General features: G+C 42.3%; 1 protein-coding gene across 3 annotated transcripts in view; it reads left to right on the top strand.

Annotated features, from left to right (window-relative positions):
* The first annotated feature begins 12575 nt into the window (after nucleotides 1-12575).
* LOC110528298 (citron Rho-interacting kinase-like) overlaps nucleotides 12576-24667 on the top strand; it is a 49514-nt gene continuing 37422 nt past the window's right edge. For all 3 annotated transcript variants that reach the window (XM_090242327.1, XM_090242326.1, XM_090242325.1), the window contains exons 1-9: nucleotides 12576-12945; nucleotides 15438-15544; nucleotides 15975-16118; nucleotides 16380-16499; nucleotides 22635-22805; nucleotides 23013-23066; nucleotides 23341-23394; nucleotides 24005-24145; nucleotides 24272-24397. In XM_090242327.1, coding sequence (XP_090098453.1) covers nucleotides 15975-16118; nucleotides 16380-16499; nucleotides 22635-22805; nucleotides 23013-23066; nucleotides 23341-23394; nucleotides 24005-24145; nucleotides 24272-24397 — 810 coding nt within the window. In that variant the 5' untranslated portion in view covers nucleotides 12576-12945; nucleotides 15438-15544. The remainder of the gene's footprint in view (nucleotides 12946-15437; nucleotides 15545-15974; nucleotides 16119-16379; nucleotides 16500-22634; nucleotides 22806-23012; nucleotides 23067-23340; nucleotides 23395-24004; nucleotides 24146-24271; nucleotides 24398-24667) is intronic.

Here is a 24667-nt window from a genome sequence, read left to right as displayed (position 1 = left end):
GCAGCGCAACAACTTTTGTTTTTTAAATTGAGAGGAATGGAAGATTCGATATAGGCCGATAGTTTTTTATATTTTCTGGGTCAAGGTTTGGCTTTTCAAGAGAGGCTTTATTACTGCCACTTTTAGTGAGTTTGGTACACATCCGGCAGATAGAGAGCCGTTTATTATGTTCAACATAGGAGGGCCAAGCACAGGAAGCAGCTCTTTCAGTAGTTTAGTTGGAATAGTTCAGTTGGAATTAGTCTGCAGCTTGAAGGTTTAGAGGCCATAATTATTTTCATTGTTGTGTCGAGATTTAGTACTAAAACACGAGTGTCTCTCTTGATCCTAGGTCCTGGCAGAGTTGTGCAGACTCAGGACAACTGAGCTTTGAAGGAATACGCATTGATAATTATGTGGATATATTGAGGCAACATCTCAAGAATCTCAGTCAGGAAGTTAAAGCTTGGTCGCAAATGGGTCTTCCAAATGGACAATGACCCCAAGCATACTTCCAAAGTTGTGGCAAAATGTCATAAGGACAACAAAGTCAAGGTATTGGAGTGGCCATCACAAAGCCCTGACCGCAATCCCGTATAAAATGTGTGCGCAGAACTGAAAAAGTGTGCGCTAGCAAGGAGGCTTACAAACCTGACTCAGTTACACTAGCTTTGTCAGGAGGAATGGGCCAAAATTCACCCAACTTATTGTGGGAAGCTTGTGGGAGTCTACCCAAAATGTTTGACCCAAGTTAAACAATTTAAAGGCAATGCTACCAAATACTAATTGAATGTATGTAAACTTTTGACCCACTGGGAATGTGATGAAAGAAACAAAAACTGAAATAATTCATTCTCTCTACTATTATTCTTACATTTCAAATTCTTAAAATTAAAAGTGGTGATCCTAACTGACCTAAGACAGGGAATTTTTACTATGGTTAAATGTCAGGAATTGTGAAAAACTGAGTTGAAATGTACTAGGTGTATGTAAACTTCTGACTTCAACTGTAGAGTTTAGTGTGTCAAATCGGAGGGCCTGCTGTTCGGACCTCTGGCAGTCTATTTTCTCTGTTTATATCAATGATGTTGATCTTGCTGCTGGTGATTCTCTGATCCATCTCTACGCAGACGACACCATTCTGTATACATCTGGCCCTTCTTTGGACACTGTGTTAACACACCTCCAAATGAGCGTCAATGCCATACAACACTCCTTCCTTGACCTCCAACTGCTTTTAAATGCATGCTCTTCAACCGATTGTTGCCCGCACCCGCCCGACTAGCATCACAACTCTTGACGGTTCTGACTTAGGTATTTGTAGTTGTCTACATATTCTAGGTGTCTGGATAGACTGTAAACTCTCCTTTCAGTCTTAAATTAAGCATCTCTAATCCAAAATTAAATCTAGAATCGGCTTCCTATTTCACAACAAAGCCTCCTTCACTCATGCTGCCAAACATACCCTCGTAAAACTGACTATCCTACCGAACCTTGACATCGGCAATGCCATTTACCAAATAGCCCCCAACACTCTACTCAGCAAACTGGATGTAGTCTATCACAGTGCCATCCATTTTGTCTCCATTTTGCCGCCTTTCCTTCCAGTTCTGTGCTTGCCAATGACTGGAACGAATTGCAAAAATCACTGTAGCTGGAGTCTTATCCCTATCTAACTTTAAGCATCAGCGGTCAGAGCAGCTTACCGATCACTGTACCTGTACACAGCCAATCTAAAAATTGCACACCCAACTACCTCATCCCCATACTGTTATTTATCCTCTTGCACCCCAGTATCTCTACTTGCACCCCAGTATCTCTACTTGCACATCATTATCTGCACATCTATCACTCTAGTGTTAATGCTAAATTGTAATTATTTCACCTCTGTGGCCTATTTTTGCCTTACCTCCCTACTCTTCTACATTTGCACACACTGTACATAGATTTTTCTATTGTGTTATTGACTGTACATTTGTTTATGTGTAACTGCGTTGTTATTTTTGTCGCACTGTTGTGCTTTATCTTGGCCAGGTCGCCGTTGTAAATGAGAACTTGTTCTCAACTGGCCTACCTGGTTAAATAAAGGTGAAATAAAAACATGCTTTATTCATTTCGGGCCCAGGCAATTTGGCTGGGAACCAATCCTTTTCCAGATATTTTAGGGATCTCTATAGATGTACAGATGTAGGGAAACATTGGCCTTAGCTAGCCTGTTTTATACTTTAATCTGGCCCAGCACCTCTTGTAAAGAGTACATTTTATGTATCATTGCATTGTGCTTTGTCAGTCCTGAAAGACCGGGTTTCGATGCAATTTGCCTATCTCGGTATTCTATTGTAATACATTCTATATCCAATAGATGGCTCCATATATCATCTGTTTCAGTCTGATTCCCCAAAGATACACAGTACAGTTATATCTACTATAGATACTACAGATTTTCAAAACATGTTATTTATGAATAATGTTTGCAGGGTTTTTGATAACAAAAACAAGTATATAGACAGAATGAATGCATTAATAGCATCTATAGACCAGAGTAAAGTTTGCTTTGTCCAAGCACCATTCATTGGTTTAACTTCCATTCCTTCACAGCCTTTTTTGAGCCACAGGGCTGAACAATATGAAAAAGCTATCTTTAAATCGGGGCAATTCTCCCTTTCAGTAATAGAAATCGACAAAGCATTGCAGTCACATGTAGATTTCCATGTGTATCATTATAAATAGAAAAACCTTCTGCATCAGCCCTAGTCCTAAAAGGTTATGGACTGTCATTCAATTTCTAAAGCCCAAATGTGGCCCTTGAAATTGGCAGTTTACATGTTTTTTCCCACTTGACCTCATCCCTACTATTGTGCATTTTCCTCTCTGTACTCCGTCTGTGGCTGGATCGCTCTATCCGATTGTTCCTGGGAATTTAGTGGGAGTAAAATATCCAATACAAATGCCAAATGAGCAATGCATTGCTGCAGCCTAATAGATATTATCAGGGAGCTGAGTGGTTCAAATTAGAAATAAATGATTTTCCATGTCTTCTTCAGCTCAGTCAGTCCCCACCCCCAGCTCTGCTCTGCCCACACTTCCATACTGAGCCCAGTGAAAATACAAAGAATCCATCTCTATCCAAGTGTCAGACTGCTCCAAAGTGTCTCTCAGTACCCTGTTGCTAGGTAACGTCTTTAGAATGCTGCTGTTCATTCAGACTTCCCGACCATTCATGCGTTGCTGTATGCCTCTCTTCGCAGAACTTTTATTAACATCCCGACTAGTAGCTGCTGCCTTCATTGCTTCCTGTTTATATTTAGAATGCATGGACCAACAGCAGCACTGCTGGAATACAAGAGACATTGTTGCTTTACAGATATATTTTGGAGCTCTTGGTGGTTTAATATATGACCAATGACCATATAAACTGTATGTTCTGGGTGTTGTGGTAATGCTTGTCTTTTTGCTTGGTTTGAAATAAACCTAGCCATTGGTCACACAAGGCTCCAGTCGGTCTGATAACATGTGACATTTACCACCTTTATTTAACTGGGCAAGTCAGTTAAGAACAAATTCTTATTTACAATGACGACCTACTAGGGGAACAGTGGGTTAACTGCCTTGTTCAGGGGCAGAAGGACAGATTTTTACCTTGTCAACTCAGGGATTCGATCCAGCAACTTTTCGGTTACCTGCCCAACACTTGGGCCCTGCCACCCCGAGATATGATTGTCACGGTACTATGCGTGTTTGTGTTTAATTTCCATGTATGTGTTGATAGGCGATTGAGTACCATCGGGTAGAGACCTGATGGCTCTGATGAACAGATATGAAGAGCAGTTTGATGATGCTATGGCCCAGTTTTACCTGATCGAATAAGTGGGCTGCCATTCCACGCTGTGCATCAGATGGGCATTTTAACACGCTCAAATGTGCTGCACACCTGTGTACTGCTTATGTGAATCCCAGAATAGCATTGTGACTGGTAGAGTCAAGGTTCAAATAAGGTTGCTACAAGTATAAGAGCCAAATAATAGTCACTCTTTGTTAGATCTCTCACCTGGGTTGTCAAATTGTTTGTTCTGGTCTCAGCTCCTCCCTGTCCTTCCATTCCCATTTGCTTTCTCCTGCATTCTCTCACATCCTCACTTCTTTCCTGTTGCAGAGATGTCAAACCAGAGAATGTTCTCATTGATTGCATGGGATACAACAATCTAGTAGACTTTGGTTCAGCTGCCAAGCTCACTGCTAATAATAAGTTAAAATCTTTACTTTGAATGATCACACATCAGATAGTGACACAATTGTAAATACCAAATGTAATAAATATCCCAAAGATGGTTCCTTATTTTTCATTTTGAATGTGTGGAGAAGGTTCCGCATTTTCATTTTAACACAAACGGAATGCAATGGAAAATCGTTAACGACTCCAGCCACCCAAGCCATAGACTGTTCTCTCTGCTTCCACATGGCAAGCAGTACTGACATCAACAGGCTCCTGATCAGCTTCTATCCCAAAGCCATAAGACTGCTAAATAGCTAGCAGAATGGTTACGGGGACTATCTGAGTTGACCTTGTACTATTTTTTGTATCATCTCTATGCCCACTCACAGGACTCAACACACTCACTGCACACTGACACTCCAACATGCACCCAAACATGCACACACATTTATACTGACTCCACACACACTCAAATACAATCATCATTTATGCTGTTGCTATTCTGTTTATCATATATCCTGATGCCTAGTCACCTTACCCCTATACATATCTACCTCTATAAGTAGTATCCCTGCACATTGTAAATATGGTATTGGAACTAGGGCTGTTGTGGTGACCGTATTACCGCCACACTGGCGGTCATGAAAGCAGTCAAATTCCACGTGACTGTTTAGTCACGGTAATAAGGCCAAGCTCTGATGCTGCTGATGGTCATAGAAGCCTACCAAACTTGCTAACTGTCTGGTACTCAGCACTCTATTGTCCCTCTAATCACTCTGACTTGAATACAAATGTAATCAAAAATCTAATCAAACACTTCATGAGAGCCCATGAGCTCATGTTGCGTATCATTTCAATAGGCTATGCAATTGTGTGAGAAAACAGTGATGGCCTCTATTAAATAGAGGATCCCATTAGCTTTCTATAGGCTAGGCCTACAATATTTATTTCTCAACTTTGCTAATATTAAGCACATGGCTTCTCTTTACAACAGGAGTATAATCTACCTGGCTGGCATGAAAATGAACCACAGGAAAATAATCCTCCAATTGCTATTTAAGTGCATAGATAACATCTATTTTCTTCCCCTGCCCTGGTTTCGAGATAGGTGCATAATAATGGTCCAGTCTAAATCAAAACAATTTTCACAAATATAATATTTAGTATATGTGAAGACGAGATTAAATCAAGAAAAGTCTGAGGGGTGATAGGCTAATATTATCTCTTGAACTATATATTATCACTGATGCCCAGCATAAGGCAAGAAACAATGCATGCCTTTTTGTTGCGACTCTTTTAAAATCAATCATATTCACACACCTCATGTAACCTAGCCCATAGGCCTATATGTTTTGATAAGGTTTGTATCACAACTAAAGTGGCCAAATAACTTTTTAAAATTGAGCACATTAATCCACTTAACAATGGGTGGAGAACCTAACTGGCATACATACAGTTGAAGTCGGAAGTTTGCATATACCTAGATTGGAGTCATTAAAACTTGTTTTTCAACCACTCCACAAATTTCTTGTTAACAAACTATAGTTTTGGCAAGTCGGTTAGGACATCTACTTTGTGCATGACAAGTAATTTTTCCAACACTTGTTTATAGACAGATTATTTCACTGTATCACAATTCCAGTGGGTCAGAAGTTTACATACACTAAGTTGACTATGCCTTTCAACAGCTTGGAAAATGTCAGAATGTCATGGCTTCAGAAGCTTCTGATAGGCTAATTGACACAATTTGAGTCAATTGGAGGTGTACCTGTGGATGCATTTCAAGGCCTACCTTGAAACTCAGTTCCTCTTTTCTTGACATCATGGGAAAATCAAAATAAATCAGCCAAGACCTCAGAAAAAAACATTGTAGACCTCCACAAGTCTGGCTAATTCTTGGGAGCCTTTTCCAAATTCCTGAAGGTGTCACATTCATCTGTACAAACAATTGTAAGCAAGTATAAACACCATGGGACGACGCAGCCGTCATACCACTCAGGAATGAGACGTGTTCTGTCTCCTAAAGATGAAGGTACTTGGGTGCGAAAAGTGCAAATCAATCCCAGAACAACAGCAAAGGAACTTGTGAAGATGCTGGAGGAAACAGGTACAAAAGTATCTATATCCACAGTAAAACGAGTCCTAAATCCACATAACCTGAAAGGCCGCTCAGCAAGGAAGAAGCCACTGCTCCAAAACTGCCTTAAAAAAGACAGACTGCGGTTTGCAACTGCATGTGCAACTGCACCTGGGGACAAAGATCATACTTTTTGGAGAAATGTCCTCTGGTCTGATGAAAGGAAAATAGAACTGTTTGGCCATAATGACCATCGTTATGTTTGGAGGAAAAAGGGGGAGGCTTGCAAGCCGAAGAACACCATCCCAACCGTGAAGCACGGGGGTGGCAGCATCATGTTGTGCGGGTGCTTTGCTGCAGGAGGGGCTGGTGCACTTCACAAAATAGATGGCTGGATGAGGAAGGAAAATTCTGTGGATATATTGAAGCAACATCTCAAGACATCAGTCAAGAAGTTAAAGCTTGGTCGCAAATGGGTCTTCCAAATGGACAATGACCCCAAGCATACTTCCAAAGTTGTGGCAAAATGGCTTAAGGACAACAAAGTCAAGGTATTTTAGTGGCCATCACAAAGCCCTGAGAACATTTGTGAGCAGAACTGAAAAAGTGCGGCGAGCAAGAATGCCTACAAACCTGACTCAGTTACACTAGCTTTGTCAGGAGGAATGGGCCAAAATTCACAAAAAGCTTGTTGTGGGAAGCTTGTGGAAGGCGACCCGAAACGTTTGACCCAAGTTTGTAGCAATTTAAAGGCAATGCTACCAAATACTAATTGAGTGTATGTAAACTTCTGACCCACTGGGAATGTGATGAAAGAAATAAAAGCTGAAATAAATCATTCCCTCTAGTGTAATTCTGACATTTCACATTCTTAAAATAAAGTGGTGATCCTAACTGACCTAAGACAGGGTGTTTTTACTAGGATTAAATGTCAGGAATTGTGAAAAACTGAGTTTAAATGTATTTGGCTAAGGTGTATGTAAACTTCCAACTTCAACTGTATGCAGTACATGAGTTTCAGGTTTGGGGATGATAATTTTCACCATAAAAATGCACCTTTGATAATAAAAGCATTACATGCATAATCACATTTCCGGTCACTTTTGATGGTGTTTTTCCGCTAAATGGAACATTTAGCTTATAGCCTACTATGGTGTGTGCATTGCTGCATTTTTAATGTGAAGAAATAGCCTAATAGTTTATCAACATGTTAAGCTAAATGTTCTGATCTGTTGCGTTAGCCTTATTGCATAAAAAAAAGTTTTTGATGCTAGTGGTTGTATTAATTTGGGATCTATCACATCCCACAACTGTCCCAGACTGTGTTTGGAATATTTCTTTCTCGCACAATAGAATACATCAACTTTTGTACTATGGGGAAAGTAGATTGACATCGGCTAGTGCTTTTGCTGTTTGTTAGGCCTACTCATCTTGTTGGCTGACAAAAAGTAAATGTGGACAGTTCTTCCAACATGCGCCTCAGAATTGGATAAGGATGCGTGCAGTTGTGTCCCCAATGTGTCTGTCTTCACTTGTAGCCTGTGAGAAAGACCCAATCACGTGACGGAGAGCCATGTGAGTGAGAGGTGTTTCGGAGCACACAGCATGCAGGGAGAAGGGAATTATAATTATTATACTCAGCCTAAGGGCACAACGGCCTCTGGCTGCAAAAAGCATGGATTTTTTTAGGGGGCATTACGGCCACACAAAGGGGATGCTGCTGGAAAATTCGAGGCATTATCAAGTCCTTGTCAAATTGTGAGTGAGAGAATGATGAAGTGTGTACAGCCAGTACAAAAAAAAACAAAGCAGAGCTCATCCCTTTCTTGCGACTTTTTACTAAATCGTCATTAGAGTTGCATCATGCTATCAGACCTCAGGATAAGACCAGGATACAGACAATTCGAGGTAACAAATGTTTATTACAAAAACAGCGGGCAGGCAAACGACAGGTCAAGGGAAGGCAGAGGTCAGTAATCCAGAGCAGAGTCCGAAAGGTACAGAACAGCAGGCAGAGGTCAGTAATCCAGGGCACTGTCACAAGGTACCGGACGGCAGGGTCAGGGCAGGCAGAATGGTCAAAACCTGGAAAACTAGAAAACAGGGACTAGAGAGAAAACAGGAGTATGGCAAAACCGCTGGTAGGCTGAACAAGACGAACTGGCAACAGACAAACAGAGAACACAGGTATAAATACACAGGGGATAATGGGGCAGATGGGTGACACCTGGAAGGGGGTGGAGACAAGCACAAAGACAGGTGAAACAGATTAGGGTGTGACAATGCAGCCTTAGAATGTAATACAAATCTAAACATATAGCCCAACGTTTGTATCACAACTAAAGTTACATAAATAACTCTAAATGAAGCATATAGGAGTACCTGTTTCTTTGTTAACCGCTTTTATTCAGCTTTGTTCAATTGTATTCTTCATGCTATAAAATAATGCCACGGAATTCTAAGCAAATCTTGTCTGCTAAATGAACTAGTGCAGACCACAGCCATATGGCATAGCCAGATCAGGACCAAACATGAGGACAACTCGGATTATGCGTTTCTGTTCTTCTGAAATAGACCACATTTTCTTCATATCATGTTTCTTTAGACCTGTTTAAAATAAATAATGGGTTTATAGGGAAGGTGTAAGCTATATTACATGGATTTATTAGACTTTTTAAAATGTAGATGTTCCAAAGGTTTGTACCAGTGGAAGCCAGGAGATGCTAAATGTGTTTATGTTAAGTAAAAATGGTCCATTACCATGAGACCAGTAGTTATTTGCTTGACAATTACCAGCTGACCAAAGTTTGTGAACGCCACAGCCCTAATTGGAACTGACCCTGTATATATCTTCTTACTTTCTTATGTTCTTATTTCTGGAGTGTTTTTTTTCTACCTTATGTTATTTGTAATGCTACATTGATATTGACTACTGCATTGTTGGGTTTGGAGCTTGCAAGAAAGGCCTTTCACTGTGCATGTGACATTAAAACTACATGTTTACTGTTATATTTATGTTGGTAACTGGTTTATAATAGCAATAAGGCACCACCTGGGGTTTGTGATATTTGGCCAAATTACCACTGCTAAGGGATGTATCCAGGTACTCCACTTTGCATCGTGCATAAGAACAGCCCTTAGGCGTGGTATATTGGCCAATATACCACACCTCCTCGGTCCTTATTGCTTAAATATAATAGCAGTTATAACTTTCACATAGTAACATTGATTCATGTGGAGATGATGACTAAGGTGACAGTAACTCTGATGTCCATTTTGCAGGTGGTAACCCCCAAGGTACCTGTTGGGACACAGGGACACCTGTTGGGACCTGTCCTCTGAGGTGTTGAGAGCTATGAAAGGGGGTGTCCCAGTGTGGCTACGGCCTGGAGTGTGACTGGGGTCATTGCTTACGAGATCATCTACATCAAGTCTCCCTTCACTGATGGCACCGCCACCAAGACCTCCCACAATATCATGAACTTCCAGGTAGATCCTTTTCCAATATACACGAGGGCTTGAATTACCAGGGACCTCACAATATGATATTTTCACAATACATAGGTGCCAATACAATATGGATTCTCACAATTCTATATGATTCGATACTGAGATTTTGTTGCGATTTGATTTTCCAAACATATTGCTCACCATGTCTGCTGCAGAGAGCATGAGAAAATGTGTTTTGACTATAGACAGACCCACCACTCACTGTGCTTCAAATAAAGAAAACAATATGTTCACAGCGTAATCCACACACACACCCACAGTAGTAGTAGCAGTAGTAGGATTCACTACAGTCAGCTCTCTCCAGAGGGGGGGGGGGGGGGGTGTTGATGACAGATCACTGTGTGTGGGATCCTCAGGTGTGCTGGGAAAAGGCAGTATATATATATATATATATACAGTGGGGCAAAAAAGTATTTAGTCAGCCACCAATTGTGCAAGTTCTCCCACTTAAAAAGATGAGAGAGGCCTTTAATATTTATCATAGGTACACTTCAACTATGACAGACAAAATGAGAAAAAAAATCCAGAAAATCACATTGTAGGATTTTTAATGAATTTCTTTGCAAATGATGGTGGAAAATAAGTATTTGGTCATCTACAAACAAGCAAGATTTCTGGCTCTCACAGACCTGTAACTTCTTCTTTAAGAGGCTCATCTGTCCTCCACTCGTTACCTGTATTAATGGCACATGTTTGAACTTGTTATCAGTATAAAAGACACCTGTCCACAACCTCAAACAGTCACACTACAAACTCCACTATGGCCAAGACCCAATAGCTGTCAAAGGACACCAGAAACAAAATTGTAGACCTGCACCAGGCTGGGAAGACTGAATCTGCAATAGGTAAGCAGCTTGGTTTGAAGAAATCAACTGTGGGAGCAATTATTATGAAATGGAAGACATACAAGACCACTGATAATCTCCCTCGATCTGGGGCTCCACGCAAGATCTCACCCCGTGGGGTCAAAATGATCACAAGAACGGTGAGCAAAAATCCCAGACCCACACGGGGGACCTAGTGAATGACCTGCAGAGAGCTGGGACCAAAGCAACAAAGTCTACCATCAGTAACACACTACGACACCAGGGACTCAAATCCTGCAGTGCCAGACGTGTCCCCCTGCTTAAGCCAGTACATGTCCAGGCCCGTCTGAAGTTTGCTAGAGAGCATTTGGATGATCCAGAAGAAGATTGGGAGAATGTCATATGGTCAGATGAAACCAAAATATAACTTTTTGGTAAAAACTCAACTCGTCGTGTTTGGAGGACAAAGAATGCTGAGTTGCATCCAAAGAACACCCTACCTACTGTGAAGCATGGGGGTGGAAATATCATGCTTTGGGGCTGTTTTTCTGCAAAGGGACCAGGACGACTGATCCGTGTAAAGGAAAGAATGAATGGGGCCATGTATCGTGAGATTTTGAGCGAAAACCTCCTTCCATCAGCAAGGGCATTGAAGATGAAACGTGGCTGGGTCTTTCAGCATGACAATGGTCCCAAACACACCGCCCGGGCAACGAATGAGTGGCTTTGTAAGAAGCATTTCAAGGTCCTGGAGTGGCCTAGCCAGTCTCCAGATCTCAACCCCATAGAAAATCTTTGGAGGGAGTTGAAAGTCTGTGTTGCCCAGCAACAGCCCCAAAACATCACTGCTCTAGAGGAGATCTGCATGGAGGAATGGGCCAAAATACCAGCAACAGTGTGTGAAAACCTTGTGAAGACTTACAGAAAACGTTTGACCTCTGTCATTGCCAACAAAGGGTATATAACAAAGTATTGAGATAAACTTTTGTTATTGACCAAATACTTATTTTCCACCATAATTTGCAAATAAATTCATAAAAAATCCTACAATGTGATTTTCTGGATTTTTTTTCTCATTTTGTCTGTCATAGGTGAAGTGTACCTATGATGAAAATTATAGGCCTCTCTCATCTTTTTAAATTGGAGAACTTGCACAATTGGTGGCTGACTAAATACATTTTTGCCCCACTGTATATATATATATACACACACACTCTATGTATAGCCTATTCATTACACTAGGATGAGGTAACATATTCATGAGAGAAAAGCTTGTGTGTTAGAGTTCAGAATCACTGAATAGCACTGAGATGTGATTAGAAGATGGCAAGAGCCTTTAATTTACCAGATATGGCAAATTTCCTCATTGATGGTCACTATTTACGATTGTTGTCAGCGTAAATAGACAAACCTGTGAAATTAGAATTACTGTGAGCAATTCAAATTTTATAAGAGGATTTACTGGAATGTCTTTCCTTCCATGAAAGAACTCTGATGTGTTGACCCTGATGGAAATAAAATTGTTGCTAAATTCAGTTGTGAGTGTCACCTGTCCAGGCACTTGATCATAGAGCTACTGTATTAGGATCCTTTGTTTAATTGACATGTTCTGTTAATTGTCTATCATATCAGATGTGGCCTGGGTGGCTGTTCACCCGCCTAGATTAAATGGGCTATTTGTCAAATATGCTATAATCAAAGGAACGTTAGTGAATCCAAATACTTCATCAGGATAAAATACTGTTAAAGATTATCATTGGATGGTGTGAATGCTGTGTGTCTGAAATGCAGAGAATTGTGTGTGGGTTTGTGTGATTGGTTTGTGTTTGTGTGTTGTGGGGCTGTGTTTGTTGACAATTGAGTGAGTGCAGAGCAGAGCAGATAGAGTGCTAGGCTATAGGGCTCCAGCTGATTAGCCCGAGATGCTGCAGTGAAAGAGAGAGAGGGAGACACTACAGAGTATGTATTAATGGGAGAGGGGGAGGGAGACAGAGGAGATTGTGTGTGCGTGTGTGTGTGTGTACGCCAGTTGCTGTGCTACATCCCCTCTCCTGCCTCACTCTTCTATCACTTCCCCCATTTAAAAAAAATCTGTTGCCTCTTTCACGGCTTACCTCTCTCACACTCTCCCCTCTCTTCCTCATTCGTTCTCCCTTCCCTCCTCACGCAGCCCTCCCTCCCTTACTTCCGACGCTCCGCGCCGAAGATGATACCTCCAATTTTGAGGAGCCTCCGGAGAAGCCTCGGCCCTGGCCAGCGGACGCCTAGCGAGACCCTGTGCGGCCGAGCTTCCAGGGCCAGGACCTGCCCTTTCTAGGCTGGTTCTTCAGCAGGGAGTTGACAGCACTGGCCAAGTCTGAGTAAGTACTGTACCTTGAGCTGCGTCAGTCAGTCGAACCCCTCTCCTCTCCCCTTGATAAGTGTCAGTCACAGGTGGTGGCTGGTTTGCCTTGTGGGTTGAAATTGAGCATTGCCACAGCAACTCCACAGCAACACTCTCCATGTATCCTCCAACCAAGTCTTTCTATATGCTGCCTGGGTGTATTGGCTGTTTTTTCTCATCCTGCAGTGGCAGTGCTTGGCTGGTGGCTTTATAATGGCTTGTTGGCGATGTGCTGTCAGACAGAATGAGGGGATTCCCCCCCTCTCTCCTGTCTCCTTGGAGACAAGCCCCTATTTCATGCATTCTAACTGACCGTTTTACCATTGAAACACAGCTGTCTGATTGAGAAATTCATGTTGGGATTGAGAATAAGAGGAGTGCCAGTGGTTTGTTGGCATCTGTCTACCTCTTCGACTGCTGTGGAGATCAGACCGATCAGAGCTGTGTGGTAGGAGAATGTAGCTTTCTTCTATTATTGAACCTTCACAGAGCTGGTTGGTATTCCGGTGAGTGTGTGATGTCGTGCACTGCTGTGAGGTAGAGGAGACTCTCCCTCTTCTCCCCAGTTGTGTGCATGTTAAAGGACTCTGTCTTTGTTATTGCCCCTTGGTGTATAACGGCTTTGCCAGTTTGTCAGTGGGGTGGTTTGGTTGGTAATTGACTCAACTAGTTAGGGGTTTGATAAATGCTAATTCCCTAATAATGCACCAGCTGCATTTCTAGCACTAACTGTTCCTTGTGGCAGGTTAATTGCAGAAGCTGCTAGATGCAGAGGAGCAGGAGGACAAAAAGACAAAAAAAATACTAAACAAAAAGCAAGATTGGGCTAGTCAGAGAAAGGAGGGATGCAGATTGGTGAAGATAATGTATTTCTATGGAAACCGGGATGTTATTTGTCCCCACCCCCATTGTTCTCCCTTTCTTTCTCTCTCCCCCGCTCTCTTCCCTGTTTTTACATTCACATGTTTTTCTTCTCTCCCAAGGTGCTGTAGCGCTCTAACAAACAGTGATCTGTTTTAGGTTTTCTTTTTTGCTCTGCTTTTAAGGATAACAAACAAGCAGCTCAATCAAGATATAAGTTTGTGTTGCCTATGCAGAATTTATTAAAATGCTCGTTATGCCCAATGAGGGGAAAATGCAGATCAATCTAGGCAAAATGCAAATGGACATCTGTTTAGCAGACTTGGAGCAGATGGGATCTCCTGTAGCTGACCTGGGCAAACATGTAACCACACAGAACCTGCCCAGCCATCAGTCCTGGCTATCTTAGACAATGTAGCCAGCACTGACCATCCATCTATTACCTCTGTACAGTGTGATGCCGGCAGCAATACCCATTGTGTGTTCGCTGTTCGCCAGCCTCCTTCTCTCCCAGGGGCATTGAGATGAGGGATATATCTCGCTCAGTACGCCCTCAAGGAAAACTGGTGCTGATTTTGGTGGATGCATGTACCCATTTCTGTCATTTCAATGTATCAGTCAGTTTCAATCTGTATTAATGTTTTGGTGAAACTGATAACTCTAGGAAATGTGCTGTTGTGTTTACACAGCAGATTTCTATTTAGACATTTGACTATTTTCTCATGGTTTGTATGTTCATAATTTGACAGACCATTTGTCGTTATGTAAACAAGATTCTCTGTGAGATATTGGTGAAAGTGGAATCTATATTATATGCATATGCAAATATTCATTAATGTCATTCACATCTTTTTATAGTAGTCAGGGAAAATACAAAATGGTTCAAACATAATCCTTTTTGATTGAATCTATAAAAGCACGTTTTCCATCAGAGCTGGCCAGAAAACTAAATGGATCCCTGTGAGATTTAAGCTTACACATAGCGCTTAATTTCTATGATATATTGTGATCTGTAGTGGTGAAGGAATGACAGCAAGATAAGTCTTCATTTTTTAAGAGTTAGGTCTAGACATCATTTGTTTACTCCTATGACAACAAAAGCACAAGCCCCAAAACAATGAAGCCTATGATAAAAAAACAAGTGAAGAAAGTCTTATTTGAAGTCGATAGTTCCGTCCTCCGACATCAAGCGGTGGATTTATTGTACCTTCCCTTTAATATCTTAATCCTCTCAATCAGTCATCTAATTACCACAAACGAACCTTCTAAGCATTAGAGGATTGACTTCAAATTCAATGTCTGCCGACTCGGTCTTGACTTTTCAGATTGACTCAACATAGTCTAGAATAGATAGACGCTGCACCAAATTATATTGAGAGAAGAAATAAGCCTAGTTGCTTTCAAGCAAAGCTAAATGAAATGGTATTATAAATGCATAATTTTTTAGCTTGAATGGCAGTCATGAAATAAGCTATTGAGTGCCAATAAGAATTACACATATTTGTCAAACTCAAGTAGCATATGTCTTTGCGTTCAATTCAAAATGTATTTATTTTTGAATGGTGAGAATGGTGTATTAAATGTGTTCTCCCCTATGTCTTTTCCTAGGCCAGTGGCTTCAGGCCTCAACTCTCCTGCCAAAACCAACTCCATGGAGAAAAAGCTTCATATTAAAAAGCAAAGAACTAGTTGAAACTCAAGACAAATGTCACAAGGTAATGTGCAGCTTCTTTTTTTTTGGGAAATGGGCCACATGTTAATGAGCATTTTATCTTTATTTTAATAACTAATTGAAAATCACGGAGAAATTAGGAGATTGTAGTGGAGTTAGAATGTGGATGATGCGCAGCATAGCATACATGGCAGACTCTCTAGCTGGGTATTGATTTCAGTGCAACTATAAACAATATAGTCTTATCTAGAATCAGCTTTTAAACCAATCAATAACAGTTAATTAATTATGTATTTATTACCAGATATCACCTGCCCTATCTTGTGACATTGACAGTGATATAGGGCAAACTTTAAATATAAGCACCTTTTGAGTGACAATATCCCTTCTCCTTTGATAAAATTGTATACAACTCTGAGAAACCTTTGAGTGACAGTACAACATTCCGCTGTCTCTTGTGGCTTACGCCCTAGATGGAGCAGGAGATCTCTAGGTTTCAGCGCAAGATGACTGACCTGGAGTCAGTTCTGCACCAAAAGGATGTGGAGCTTAAGGCCTCTGAGACCCAGAGGACCATCCTGGAGCAGGACCTGGCCACCTACATCACAGAGTGCAGCGTAAGTACCTTATTATAGTGCATGATCTCAAAATATGTCAGTGTGTTGGTTTCTTATCTACATCTATACATACAGTACATCAGAGTTCAGTGTGACTACCTTATAGCGTGTATACTGTTACATCAATGTTGCAGTAAAATACATTGAGGTGATATATTTTAATGCATTGTGATTCAATTACAAAGTGACACGTGCGCATGTGTTTTGTGCGTTTTTTTTTGTGCATGCATGTATGTGTGTGTGATATATGCATTTGAACAGAGCTTAAAGCGCAGCCTGGAGGCAGCCCGTGTGGAGGTGTCTCAGGAGGATGACAAGGCTCTGCAGCTGCTGCATGACATCAGAGAGCAGGGCAACAAGATGCAGGAGATCAAGGAACAGGTAGAATTATACTCCCCTACGGTGAACATCATGCTTACTAAACTCACACCAAGGGTCGTATGCATCAAGCATCTCAGAGTATGAGTTCTGATCTAGGATCAGACCCCTCTGTCCATCCATCTTAGCCTATCCGTATGACGTAAAAGGCTAGACGGATCCTAAATCAGCACCTACTCTGAGACACTTGATACATACGGCACCAAACCTACTAACTAACCCTCTGCCTTTGAGTTGTAACACAAACTAAGGTTGTGTCCAAAACTCAAGACATATCCCCTTGTTAGATGTTCTTCTAAAGGAAACACCATTTTGTAGACGTTCCCAAATCCAGAACAAATAAAATTCACTCTAGTAAGAACCAATGATGTATATCTATGATCAGGACTCCTGAAATCACTGAATGGTTGATGAGAACCATTTTAGTTCATTGTGTAGCCTAGGCCTAGCCAGTCCAGTGTTACTGTTCTGCTCTTCCATCTCTGCCTCATATTATGCATTATAAGTTCATCATTGGAACATCCATCATACAGGAAACTCTTTCACATTTCCAATGCATATACACTTTAATGCAGTACATTGCATTCATTACCAATTCCTCTCACGACAGTATTTATCTTTCTTATAACTCAATTCTGTGATACACACACAATCCTTTGTAGAAACTAGCCTGGCGTAGCTCTGCAGTCTAACTCTCTGGTCTGGTGTGAATCTCTGTGGTAGGACATCTAGGAGCCAGTGGATGATGCCCTCTGTGGCAGTAAGCAGTATGAGAGAGGGAGAGTTCCACACCCACCATAGGGATCAGGCTTAGCAGGGATCAGGCTTTTTGTCTGTGATTCATCATCATATACTGTCCAGCAGCAGAAAGGCTCATTCTACGGCTGTTAGTACAATAAGCCGTATAAACCCACTGTCTCAATGAGAAGCTAATTCTACAGCTGTTAGTACAAGCCGTTTAACCCCACCGTCTCAATGAGAGGCTCATTCTACGGCTGTTAGTACAACAAACCAGCCCTGGTCGGATATTATCAATTAGAAATAGGTTGGTGAATCATAAATGGAAAAGCGTACTTTTTATTTTGACAATACATTTGTATTATTATTTTTTATTTTTTCACCTTTATTTAACCAGGTAGGCTAGTTGAGAACAAGTTCTCATTTGCAACTGCGACCTGGCCAAGATAAAGCGTAGCAATTCGACACATACAACAACACAGAGTTACACATGGAATAAACAAAACATACAGTCAATAATACAGTAGAACAAAAGAAAACAAAAAGTCTAAATACAGTGAGTGCAAATGCGGTAAGTTAAGGAAATAAATAGGCCATGGTGGCGAAGTAATTACAATATAGCAATTAAACACTGGAATGGTAGATCGGCAGAAGATGAATGTGCAGGTAGAGATACTGGGGTGCAAAGGAGCAAAATAAATAAATAAATAAATACCAGTATGGGGGTGAGGTAGGTAGATAGATGGGCTGTTTACAGATAGGCTAAGTACAGGTGCAGTGATCTGTAAACTGCTCTGACAGCTGGTGCTTAAAGCTAGTGAGGGAGATGTGAGTCTCCAGCTTCAGAGATTTTTGCAATTCGTTCCAGTCATGGGCAACAGAGAACTGGAAGGAAACACGACCAAAGGAGGAATTGGCTTTGGGGGTGACCAGTGAGATATACCTGCTGGAGCACGTGCTACGAGTGGGTGCTGCTATGGTGACCAGTGAGCTGAGATAAGGCGGGGCTTTACCTAGCAGAGACTTGTAGATAACCTGTAGCCAGTGGGTTTGACGAGAATGAAGCGAGGGCCAACCAACGAGAGCGTACAGGTCGCAATGGTGGGTGGTGTATGGGGCTTTGGTGACAAAACGGATGGCACTGTGATAGACTGCATCCAGTTTGTTGAGTAGAGTGTTGGAGGCTATTTTATAGATGACATCACCAAAGTAAGGATCGGAAGGATGGTCAGTTTTACGAGGGTATGTTTGGCAGCATGAGTGAAGGATGCTTTGATGCGATATAGGAAGCCGATTCTAGATTTAATTTTGGATTGGAGATGCTTAATGTGAGTCTGGAAGGAGAGTTTACAGTCTAACCAGACACCCAGGTATTTGTAGTTGTCCACGTACTCTAAGTCAGAGCCGTCCAGAGTAGTGATGCTGGACGGGCAAGCAGGTGCGGGCAGCGATCGACTGAAAAGCATGCATTTAGTTTTACTTTCGTTTAAGAGCAGTTGGAGGCCACGGAAGGAGAGTTGTATGGCATTGAAGCTCGTCTGGAGGTTAGTTAACACAGTGTTCAAGGAGGGCCAGAAGTATACAGAATGGTGTCGTCTGCGTAGAGGTGGATCAGATAATCACCAGCAGCAAGAGCAACATCATTGATGTATACAGAAAAGAGAGTCGGCCCGAGAATTTAACCCTGTGGCACACCCATAGAGACTGTCAGAGGTCCAGACAACAGGCCCTCCGATTTGACACACTGAACTCTATCAGAGAAGTAGTTGGTAAACCAGGCGAGGCAATCATTTGAGAAACCAAGGCTGTTGAGTCTGCCAATAAGAATGTTGTGATTGACAGAGTCGAAAGCCAGAGTCAAAAGCCTTGGCTTATAATGATTATAAGGAAGCGGTTTGCCATCCTGAAGGCTGGATGTAAGTATAGCAGGGATCTCCAATAGGTTGATCACAGCCCACCTATGAGTAGCTCACCAAACAATTCTGAAAGTGTATGTGTTTTTCATGTGTTCCAACGCAAAATGTCATGAAAAAATATCACAGGTATAAGACACCTCAAGCTCCCGGCTACTATCCAGTCAATTCAACATTGGCATTAAAAAGTTAAAGTTACCACAGTCTCCCAAATAATTTTCAGCAACGTTGCCCCTGCATGTCTGTGGTGCGCGCATGTCTCATTCAATTCGTGAGAGAGAGATTTTTTTTCAGCCCTTTAAAATGCTTTTCCATTTCTGATTTAAGCATGGACATGGACTCAGAACATCAAATTGTATTGTTTCTCTATGAATAGTAGTAATTTTGAGAGTGAAAAACTGAAAAAATCCCAAACGAGGAAAAACAGAATTCAGAAAAATACAAAGAAAGCCTATTTGAAAGCTAGGGTAAAATGTATGAGTAGCTCGCAATGTTTCATAATTTAAAATTAGCTCTCAGGCGTCACTGCACAGCTATTTTCAGGTTTCTCCAGAGACGTTCGATCGTGTTCAAATCCGGGCTCTGGCTGGGCCACTCAAAGACATTCAGAGACTTGTCCCGAAGCCACTCCTGTGTTGTCTTGGCTGTGTGCTTAGGGTCGTTGTCCTGTTGGAAAGTGAACATTAGCCACAGTCGGAGGTCCTGAGTGCTATGGAGAAGGTTTTCATCAAGAATCTCTCTGTACTTTGCTCTGTTCATCTTCCCCTCGATCCTGACTCGTCTCCCAGTCCCTACCGCTGAAAAACATCCCCACAGCATGATGCTGCAACCACCATGCTTCACAGTAGGGATGGTGCCAGGTTTTCTCCAGATGTGACACTTGACATTCAGGCCAAAGACTTCAATCTTGGTTTCATCAGACCAGAGAATCTGGTTTCTCATGGTCAGAGTCTTTAGGTGCCTTTTGGCAAACTCCAAGCGGGCTGTAATGTGCCTTTTACTGAGGAGTGGCTTCCACTCTACCATAAAGGCCTGATTGGTGGAGTGCTGCAGAGATGGTTGTCCTTCTGGAAGGTTCTCCCATCCCCACAGAGGAACTCTAAAGCTCTGTCAGAATGACCATCAGGTTCTTGGTCATCTCTCTGACCAAGGAACTTCTCCCCCGATTGCTCAGTTTGGCCAGGCAGCCAGCTCGAGGAAGAGTCTTGGTGGTTCCAAACTTCTTCCATTTAAGAATGATGGAGGCCACTGAGTTATTGGGGACCTTCAATGCTTTAGAAATGTTTTGGTACCTTTCCCCAGATCTGTGCCTCGACACAATCCTGAATCGGAGCTCTACGGACAATTCCTTTGACCTCATGGCTTGGTTTTTGATCCGACATGCACTGTCAACTGTAGGACCTTATATAGACAGGTGTGTGCCTTTCCAAAATAATGTCCAACTAATTTAATTTACCACAGGTGGACTCCAATCAACTTGTAGAAATGTCTCACGGATGATCAATGGAAACCGGACAGTCTCATAGCAAAGGAATATTGAATATTTATGAAAACAAGAGTTGTTTTTATTTTTGATAAATTATCAAAAAATATGAAAAACCTGTTTTCGCTTTGTCATTATGGGTTATTGTGTTTGTAGATTTCAGAGTTTTTTATTTCATAAATTTTAGCATACATTTCTACTTGGTCTCGAACAGTGAGTACTTGTAACCAGACCAGCGGAGTAAGGAACTCAATTATCAGCTTCCATTCAGAAAGTTGTGTGCTCACTATTAGTAAGGGGAGACGGGGAAATTGTTACAAAAGTCTTTAGATCTATTATAGACATGTTGGCGAACCTATTGGACATAGGCCTTCGGTGTGTGACTGGCTCTTGATGATAAAAGGACAGCAACCGTAATTCCAGAAATCATGTAGGAGAGTGCACTTTTTGTAAAACACAAAAGGGCTAGTGGCTATAAACAGGTATATGCCCGATACACACTTTTTTTCAGTGGGCATTGCGTATACTTACTTCTTAATCCCTTCTGTTGTGTATCAAAGTAGTGTAGTGGAGGTATACGACATATTAATGATGTAGTACAATAGCGAAATCATGCACAACGTAGCCTACACATTCGCAAAACACGTCAAATATATTCACATGCGCACAGCACACACAGCCTAGTTTCAGCATTATATTATCTGCAGGCAGCAAGAGCGTGTAGCTCTCAACTGGTTGTCACATGGAGCAGCTCACAGAAGAATGACATCGGTAGCTGGTTGGTATTTCTACTTATGATACACTACACGATCAAAAGTATGTGGACACCTGCTCGAAGAACATCTCATTCCAAAATCACGGGCATTAATATGGAGTTTGTCCCCTCTTTGCTGCTACAACAGCTTCCACTCTTCTGGGAAGGTTTTCCACTAGATGTTGGAACATTGTTGTGGGGACTTGCTTCCATTCAGCTACAAGAGCATTAGTGAGGTCGGGCAATTAGGCCTGGCTCGCAGTCGGCGTTCCAATCCATCCCATGGGGTTGAGGTCAGGGCTCTGTGCAGGCCAGTCAAGTTCTTCCACACCAATCCCGACAAAACATTTCTGTATGGACCTCGCTTTGTGCACGGGGGCATTGTCATGCTGAAAGAGGAAAGGGCTTTCCCCAAACTGTTGCCACAAAGTTAGAAGCACAGAATCGTCTAGAATGTAATTGTATGCTGTAGCGTTAAGATCTCCCTTCACTTGAACTAAGGGGTCTAGCCAAAACCATGAGAAACAGCCCCATACAATCATTCCTCCCCCACCAAACTTTACAGCTGGCACTACGCATTTGAGCAGGTAGCATTCTTCTGGCATCCGCCAAACCCAGATTTGACGTCGGACCGACAGATTTTGAAGCATGATTCATCACTCCAGAGAATGCATTTCCACTGCTCCAGAGTCCAATGGCGGTGAGCTTTACACCACTCCAGGCGATGCTTGGCATTGCAAATGGTGAACTTAGGCTTGTGTGCGGCTGCTCAGCCATGGAAACCCATTTCATAAAGCTTCCGACGAATGGTTATTGTGCTGACATTGCTTCCAGAGGCAGTTTGGAACTAGGTAGTGATTGTTGCAACCTCTTATTGTTCCCCACTGTGTTTGGGTTTGTAAACATTTGTAGAGTGGCTCTGTTTGCCCTCAGCATGCATTTTTTTTCACCATTCTGAATGTTTAAAAGATCCATATGTTTTTCTGAAATATGAACACAGAAATACTGCACATTCTGAACTCTTATTGTGGTAACGATTTGACAAAATTACAGTCATGGTCTTACAGCCATTGTCATTTTCTGGGCTCGGACCGCTAGTCTCCCTCCCGGTCTCGGTCTTGACTCGGTCTCACCCCCCTCTCCGGGTCTTGGTCTTGACTCGATTCGCTCCGGTCTTGATTAGGTATCGCTTTAGGTGGTCTCGAACACAACACTGTATATTATGTCTCTTCCTTTGCCTTCTGCTTCAGGAGTACCATGCCCAGCTGGAGGAAATGCAGGTCACTATCAGACAGCTGGAAGAGGACCTGTCGGCCGCCCGGCGCCGTAGTGACCTGTACGAGTCAGAGCTTCGAGACTCCCGGAACACTAGCGAGGAACTCAAGAGGAAGGCTGTGGACTACCAGCAGAGAATCCAAAAGGTGTGTGTGTGTGTGTGTGTGTGTGTGTGTGTGTGTGTGTGTGTGTGTGTGTGTGTGTGTGTGTGTGTGTGTGTGTGTGTGTGTGTGTGTGTGTGTGTGTGTGAAACTGAGTAGGCCAGGAGAGGAGGTTTTTCCTGTGTTGCCACTGAAAGTAATCTACAGTTGTTGTGAACTGTGAATGCTAACATGTCTGCATGTCTCCTCAAGGCGAAGGAGCAAGGGAAGACCGAGGTAGAGGAGCTTCTTTGCAAACTGGAGAAGGTATGTTCTAATGTCATGTCCATGGATGAACTGTATTGCTGAGGAGATAATAGGCAATGTGCTCACCCATACTCTTTAAAATGGTTGGGTTCTGAATCCTCGTTTTGTAAAGTCCATAGGGAATGAAAGGGATAATATCACAAATGTATGTATTGCCTTGCACTGATGCATTTTGGCCTCCGCCTTCTTCAGCATGCAGAGATTGGGTCCCATTATTAATAGATCAATTTCACACATTGACATTAGTCAGCTAATCTTTCATACTGTTTTTCAGACCAATGCTGAACAGCAAGTGAAAATCCAGGAACTCCAAGACAAACTTTCAAAGGTACATTTTCTATTGTTTTCTTCTGACGAGACACACTATGGAAATTGCTTGAACTGATAATTAGAAATGTTGTTAGATATTTGCCAAAAAAGGTTGACCTATCCCTTTAATGGACCCAAATTAATAGTTAGTCATCAGCTGTCATCACTGTGGTCCAATAGGTACAAAGCGCTGAATAGTTTTGATGTAATGAGTCATTGACATTCACAATTGACACCAGTTGTGATAAAAAAAAATATTCTTGGCTAAATGCTCCCGAGTGGCACTGCATCTCAGTGCCAGAGGCGTCCCTACAGACCCTGGTTTGATCCCGGGTTGTATCACAACCGGCCGTGATCGGGTGTCCCATAGGGCGGCGCACATTTGGCCCAGCGTCGTCCGGGTTAGGGGAGGGTTTGGCCGGGGTAGGCCGATATTGTAAAATAAGAATTTGTTCTTAACTGACTTGCCTAGTTAAATAAAGATTAAATCCAAAAATAAAAAGCCATCTATTTGCATTGTGTCATGACCTTTGCTCGCTGTGTGTTGGAAAACTTGACATTAAAAAGTAATGAAGTCTAAGGGGCTTTGTTGTCTCCACACGCTGTTTCATTTGACCCTTGACCCCCAGGCGGTGAAAGCCAGCACAGAAGCCACAGAGCTGTTGCAGAACATCCGGCAGGCTAAAGAACGTCTGGAGCGGGAGCTGGAGCGCCTGCGAAGCAAGGCCGACCCCAGCGACACCCTCCGACGACGTCTCAGAGAGACCGAGGTACAGACTAGACAGTCATATTTGTGATTGTTTGTTTTATTGTTTGCATTGTAATATCCATGTATTTCAGTGTCGTTGACTGTCCTGTGGGTATTATTATGAACTTGAACGTTGTGTGTCCTGCAGGAGGGTAAGAAGACCCTGGAGAACCAGGTGAAGCGTCTGGAGATGGTGGAGCGGAGGGAGAACAAGCTGAAGGACGATATCCAGACCAAATCCCAGCAGATCCAGCAGATGGCTGATAAGATCCTGGTGAGAGTTGAGGGATAAAGTTCCTCTTAATACGCTGACTCCCCTCCATTCCTCTATCCCTCTCTTCCTTACCCCCTTATCCCAGAACACAGGGTAGAGTGGGCACATACACACACACACAGTCGTATACATATGCACGGTCGGATGCACACACACACACACACACACACACACACAAACACACACACACACACACACACACACACAGGGAATACCCTGCTTGCTGCCCCATGGCACGCATACACACACATTTCTTTCTCTTGGGATGTC

The sequence above is a fragment of the Oncorhynchus mykiss genome, chromosome 7 (genome assembly GCF_057628025.1).
Source record: "Oncorhynchus mykiss isolate SJ-2025 chromosome 7, ASM5762802v1, whole genome shotgun sequence".
Taxonomy (NCBI): domain Eukaryota; kingdom Metazoa; phylum Chordata; class Actinopteri; order Salmoniformes; family Salmonidae; genus Oncorhynchus; species Oncorhynchus mykiss.
Note: the sequence above shows the minus strand (reverse complement) of the source record. Positions and strands in the feature narration are given on the sequence as shown.